At 36.5% G+C, this 6,552-nt stretch overlaps 1 protein-coding gene across 3 annotated transcripts in view; it reads right to left on the bottom strand.

Moving 5' to 3' along the window:
• Positions 1-5,564, bottom strand: part of LOC104793544 (dynamin-related protein 3B) — a 7,632-nt gene extending 2,068 nt beyond the window's left edge. The window contains exons 1-17 of one of the 3 annotated variants that reach the window (XM_019228688.1): positions 5,059-5,563; positions 4,675-4,957; positions 4,542-4,570; positions 4,326-4,427; positions 4,005-4,073; positions 3,779-3,838; positions 3,264-3,377; positions 2,877-2,925; positions 2,670-2,779; positions 1,990-2,082; positions 1,780-1,872; positions 1,558-1,695; positions 1,193-1,306; positions 1,016-1,111; positions 821-863; positions 597-646; positions 81-170 (exon numbers count right to left, since the gene is read on the bottom strand). In XM_019228688.1, the coding sequence (XP_019084233.1) occupies positions 81-170; positions 597-646; positions 821-863; positions 1,016-1,111; positions 1,193-1,306; positions 1,558-1,695; positions 1,780-1,872; positions 1,990-2,082; positions 2,670-2,779; positions 2,877-2,925; positions 3,264-3,377; positions 3,779-3,838; positions 4,005-4,073; positions 4,326-4,427; positions 4,542-4,570; positions 4,675-4,957; positions 5,059-5,430 (1,905 nt within the window). In that variant the 5' untranslated portion in view covers positions 5,431-5,563. Of the gene's footprint in view, positions 1-80; positions 221-565; positions 647-820; positions 864-1,015; positions 1,112-1,192; positions 1,307-1,557; positions 1,696-1,779; positions 1,873-1,989; positions 2,083-2,669; positions 2,780-2,876; positions 2,926-3,263; positions 3,378-3,778; positions 3,839-4,004; positions 4,074-4,325; positions 4,428-4,541; positions 4,571-4,674; positions 4,958-5,058 lie in introns of all 3 variants that reach the window. The other 2 variants (XM_010519920.2, XM_010519912.2) reach the window with 2 other exon arrangements.

The raw sequence follows: 6,552 nt of genomic DNA, 5'->3' as shown, positions 1-6,552 counted from the left end.
TTTTTGAGGTGAATAGGTAGTAAATAATTTTACTGTATTGGGAAAGTATGAGGACCTTGAGAAGGCACAAGATATTATACCTCCTTCAAATAGATTGTTGACAAGTTCTGATACATAGCTTGAGCAGCTTCGCTGAATGGTTTGTTTAGTAAGTTGTTTGTAGAAGCTGCCTGAACATCACTCCCCCGAAACATTGATGCTAAACCAGTCCAGGTGTTTCCTACACAGAGCATTGGGTTCTTCAACAAATAAAGACCAGACATGTATGCTCGTATGTAAGTCATACCTTAGACAATGAATTCTATCATTTCAGTCTAAAATCGTCTGAGAACTACATATATTCATTTAACTATGCATACATGAAACGCTGAAAAATGAATGTAATAACATTTACCAGCTGGTCCGGATTTTTCAGCATCTGCTGCAGCTAGAACACCCTGTGAAAAAATGTTTTGGAAATATGTTATATGGTTTAAGAAGTCTTTAGCTGGATCTTTGTACTCTCTTTATGGGCTTTCGGAAGCAGGAGTCAGACTATAAATGTAACAGAGTCAAATACACACANGTTTGTTTAGTAAGTTGTTTGTAGAAGCTGCCTGAACATCACTCCCCCGAAACATTGATGCTAAACCAGTCCAGGTGTTTCCTACACAGAGCATTGGGTTCTTCAACAAATAAAGACCAGACATGTATGCTCGTATGTAAGTCATACCTTAGACAATGAATTCTATCATTTCAGTCTAAAATCGTCTGAGAACTACATATATTCATTTAACTATGCATACATGAAACGCTGAAAAATGAATGTAATAACATTTACCAGCTGGTCCGGATTTTTCAGCATCTGCTGCAGCTAGAACACCCTGTGAAAAAATGTTTTGGAAATATGTTATATGGTTTAAGAAGTCTTTAGCTGGATCTTTGTACTCTCTTTATGGGCTTTCGGAAGCAGGAGTCAGACTATAAATGTAACAGAGTCAAATACACACATAACATAAACAAAAAAATGACATACCTGATCAGTGACGTTTCCATTAGCTTGCCGGCCGAGAAAAGATCGGGTTTTTATTTGACTCGCAGAAGACGCTGCCTTCTCAGGCTCCACTGTATCCTGTTTAGTCAAAAGGAACATGTAAAAAAAATTGTAGAAACACATAAGCAATATTAATGCTTTGCTAAGACAATTGCCCACCTTTGGCCGCGTAGCAGGATGCGGAATCCTAGAAGATTTTACTTGTTGCATTGCAAGCTCCACAGCTTTGGTTCCCCCAATAAAATTTGGGTGTGAGGTATTTATGTAATCCATCTGCAAATGGTAAGCTTAAAAAATTAAACCGAATTTCCAGCATTCACAACCAGCATCATTCAGAATCCAAATTTAAAAGAGGCTCTATTCAGTAAAATTGAGTAATCGATTATCTCAAACTTAATGCCCCTGCTACTCCACCCGCATGACAGGAAAAACAAAAATCAGTATATAGTTTAGATATCTCAGCATATTTAACATAACTGGCCATGCAATCAGTATCGCGTGGAGCTTAAATTCTTCATGCATACCTCCATTCCAAGAAGATCCCGGATCATTGCTTGTGAAGGTTCAAGACCTTCTCGCAGAAAGTTCCCAATAACCTCGTCCATGCGTTTTTGCAGGACAGGAAACCGCTGTAACTCAGTCATCATACACTGATGACTAATCTGTAGAGAAATTTTTCTATTTAAAATTCAAGATCAAGTAAATTTAACAGTAAGTATAATAACGTAGCACATGATAAATCACACCTTTATTAGCTCATCATAAATGAACCTAGCACACTGAAGGCTGGGATCTAATAAACGGGATATTTGCCTCCTGACAAGAACTTCAAATGGAACCTATGCAGAAGAGAATGAAAACAAGAGATACTTATCAGAGTAGCTAAAAGTAGAAAGCTCAAGCAATTTAAGTATGTGGAAAGTACTGATAAGCAGGGCTTGGGGATAAAGACCTACATCTGGAACAAATAATGCAGATCTAGGACCAGTTGCATTTTGTATTGCAGTCCGAATATCCTCATCTGTTAAGTCTTCACACGGATCAACCTCCTTCAGAAGCATAGTGAAGGAAACAAATAGGTTAAGTTCTAAACCCGTACCAAGTAGCACTAAGCCACTGACAACATTAGTAGCTACAGGAATGTAAAAGATCACTATATAGCAGAGATATAGATCAATTTCAAGCGATAGCAGATAAGATACTTCGAAAGATGCAGGGAATTGAACAAACACAAAAACAAAACACTGATTATTTTTCTAACTGAAGTAATTTTACTCGTAAAAAACTGCATACATGGCACGCTTCCAAGAGCTTAAAACCTGAAACGAACTGTCTGCCCTCTAGGTCAATAACCACACTAATTATACTAAGATATTCACACAGAGTTAATGGTTTTACGAATCAATTAATTATCTTTTATATAGAAAGTCACCCATACGTGTATATGTTCTATGTCAATAGCAACAAAATGAACCTCCAGTTGAAGAACACAAGTGATACCCTAAATTAAATTAAATTATGATGCCATCACCTAACTAAGATATAGCCTAATGCACAAACTTGGAACAACAAAACAAAAGGCATCTAATAATTGAGATGAGGATCGAGGGAAAACTTTAAAAATGTACAAACAAACCTCTAAGCTCTTTACAAAGACTGATTGGAAGATGTAGAGAATTCTTGCTCCACCGGAAAGCTCAGATGTAGACATTTCTTTACTTTTCCCTTCCAGGGTTGATGAGTATGCTGTTATGCAGAATTAAACCGTGATAAGGACCAATACCAACCTAAGAAACTAACACTTGTCGCCTAAACAGAAAGAGAACCCATCTTCAGATATTACCTTCACAGTATTTTGTGAGAAAACTGAGGAGAAGAGCTCCTTGACCACCCTATGAATTTCAAAAAAATACAGACCCAGAGAAAGCTGTAAGTTAAATAGCCACAGTGATAAACTTCTATATGTTTTAAATGACATATTATGAGGCAAGTATATATTAGAAGCAAATGTAACTGGAAAGCATTTCTAGATACAAAAGAAAAAATGTCTAGTAATTGTGCCAGACACCTTTCTCTACATATCTGAACACGTTCAAACACTAACTATATAAATTATTCATATCTCGTTCTACTCAAAATAAGCTGAAAAGGCTCCCACAAATGTCAAGAAGACAATCACATACATGTATAAAATTGTGTTCACAACGAAAACTGAGCAAAGAAACCATACCCTGGACTCTCTTATATCCCCATAGCTCTCATACTCCTTTGCTGTAGCAAACAATGCACTGTTGATACGCGACTTTAAAGTAGGAAGCATTGCCTTGATGTGTTGGACAAGGATCTGCAAAAAAATGGAAAAGGGACTAGCTCCCATTAGACAGCTTCTAATATTACAGATAATAGAAACCTATGAAAAGCCATCTCTAGAAAAGGAGAAAATAATTCACAGAAAGAGCATTCACCATATGAAAATGAAATCAACAACCATAATGAGCATATGTTGCCGATTTTTCTTAAATATATACAGTGAGGAGAAGCAACATAGTATCCTAAAGTTCCTAACTCCTTCTATATGAAATGGCACAATCAGACTACGTATGGTTAGGAAACATGATACAAAAGCCAATTTACTGTCAATTAGAACACGAGACCTAGAAAGAGTATCTCTTATGGAGCTTGTGTCTTGACTGCATAATAAGATAATCATAACAAGGAAATTTGAAGATCGACTGCAGATAATACCTGATTTAATTTCTTTGCTAGTTGAGGAACACCCAAACGATCAGTGAGACCGCTGTAAGCCTGTTTAGTTAGAAAACAAAAAATATATATATATATATATAATCTAAGCAGAAGTAAATAATTAGGTGTCCGATTTTCAGCTAGTGGACAGCTATACCAATAATCCCGTATCAGAACAGTCAAAGTATCACTGAGAAAGCAAATAGAAAGAATGAAGCAGTCTTACAGGACGACTAAGAAAGAACTTTTCCTCTGCAATAAGAGCATCCTTGATGCTACGGTTCATCAAAATATCCTGTTAAGGAAATCAATACCCAAATAAATTCTTTTGTTGGGTAAAGTGCAGAGGCGACAGAGCAAGAGCTAAGGCAAACTGAATATAGTATAATTTGGTAACAACGAACACATATTAATTAAAGGTAGAATATATAAGGTAAAAGAGGAGTCGACGAGGTATAATGATAGCACAAAATAAGCTCATTATGATAGAACAACAACAATATGCATCATATTCATTTTGTAAATGTTTTATGAAAACAGGGTTTACCTCCTGACTACGATTTACAACTCCCACATATCCAAGTCGAAGAGGAATTGTTTTTCCAAGAAGGTGATTCCGAGCATCAGTACCTCTGTCCATAATATCCAACTGAATCATAGAGAAAATAGAGCAGCCATGAGAAATAGAGTAGTTTGCCATCACAGCTAAGTCTTAAAAAACAAGAAACTTTCAGAAGCAAATATATGAAGAGAGAAACCACACCTTTGTGATTACACCAATGGTTCTATGACCTGAGGACAGTAAAATTGATATGCAAAAGCGAAAGGTGAATAATCCTGTATATCAAATGAAATGAATAAAATTCGCAATTGACTTGATGATGCAAAAAGCTTACCATCAGGATCAGCATTTCCAGCGATTTGCAAGGCGTCTGAGTTGGCTAAATCGGAATTAGCAGGGGTAACAGCAAGTATCAAGCAGCTAGGGTTCTTAATGTAAGACAAGATCATGGTTCTTATACGAGCTTCGATAGCAGATGGCTGATCACCAACAGGAACCTTAGTGATACCAGGAAGATCGACAAGAGAGATATCCAAAACATTAGGGGAAGATATTTTCAAACGAATTGGATTATCTGATACACCTTTGTTCCCTCCTGATATTCTATTAGTCTCAGCCTACACAAAACAATTTAAACCATCATCAAAACTGATCTGTGACAAAGAAGCTACACCAACACTTGGAACAAGAGAATGAATGAATGAGAATATATATAAACCTCAATCTCACGGCGAATCTCGGAGAAATCATAGATACGTTTAGCAGGATTGTGGTGAAGAAACTCGCCCCACTCTTCATCGGATCCACCTTCGGAGCGAGGTTTCGTCTGAAGGAGCTGGAGAACGAGAGGTCGTCGCGTGCAGATATCATTACCGCGAGGAAGAAAATCACGGCCGACGAGTGCTTCGAGGACGCTGGATTTGCCGCTGCTTTGGCTCCCGACGACGGCTACTTGCGGGAGTTGGATCGTCGATTTGCTTCCTAGCTGAGCGAATATGTCTTGAAGCTTGTTCACAATCGGAATCACGGAGGAGCCTAGTGGCGTAACGGCGGAAGCCGAGGGAGACGGAGGAAGATCGTCGACGGACATTGAAGTGAATGATCTAAGTAGAGGATTTGGAAAAGAGGGCTTAGGGTTTTGAGAAGATTTGTTGCAAGAGAGAGGTTCGTGATGAAGAAGAAGAAGAAGAAACTCTTTTGAGAGTTAAAAAATTAGAGTTTAAATTGAATCTTTTTGGGTTGGGTCAAATCTGTTTAGGTGATAATATCTCCTCCGCAATTGTAAAACATTTAATAATTTCTATCGGTTTTTCTTAAATATTTTAAATTTAATTTAATTAATATTGGTTGTTTTGGTCCCAAAAAAATAAACATTATTAATTGGTAAGTTTAAGCATACTTCGTATTCATCTTCTAAAACGGAATGAGTATAATTTTGAAGTGTTTAAAATAGAAAATTTTCATTTGTCAAAAAAAAAAAAAGAAATTTTCATTTTAAGGGGTATTGGACGGGAGAATGTGAAAAAATTTATTAAACATTTGAATTCTAGTGTTACTGGACTAAACATTTTATCAAGTCTTTTAAATTCATCTGTTATTGGATTAAGTACTTTTAAGTAGTCTTTTAAATTCATTTGAATTCCAGTGTTATTCAAGTCGTTAACTTTTCATTGCTATTAAATTCTGGTGTTATTGGATGTTATGTATTTTATAACAGCAACTTGATTTAACTAGAATGTTAAAGAATTGTTAGTGCAAATTGTGAAGAAAAAAGTCTGACCTTTTGATGTGGGATTTGGATAGTATTTTGCACGTAAAATAAAAAATGGCCAGAAAACACATCCACGCTCTAGTTTGAAGGCTTTCTCTCTATATTTTGTAGTGTTCCTCAAATAATCTGCTGCGTTATTTCGATTGATTCTCTTCGTTTATACCATCTCGATTCCAACCATGTGTTTTTTGTTTTGCTTTTGGTCGATGTCGTTGTCTCCTCTCTGCCGATGTATTGGAGAAATTTCGGTGATTTTGATCCCTTCACAAAATATTAGAAATAGAATCATGTATTGGTATGTGATTCTATTTAACGTCTTTTACTTTGATCTCCTTGATCTGGGAACTAATTGGATATTGCGTACAGAGCATACTATTGGACCATGTTAGAAGACCTTTCCTTTATCGCTTAGAGTTACCATTGTATAGCACGTATGTAATA

The sequence above is a fragment of the Camelina sativa genome, chromosome 1 (assembly GCF_000633955.1).
Source record: "Camelina sativa cultivar DH55 chromosome 1, Cs, whole genome shotgun sequence".
Lineage (NCBI taxonomy): Eukaryota > Viridiplantae > Streptophyta > Magnoliopsida > Brassicales > Brassicaceae > Camelina > Camelina sativa.
Note: the sequence above shows the minus strand (reverse complement) of the source record. Positions and strands in the feature narration are given on the sequence as shown.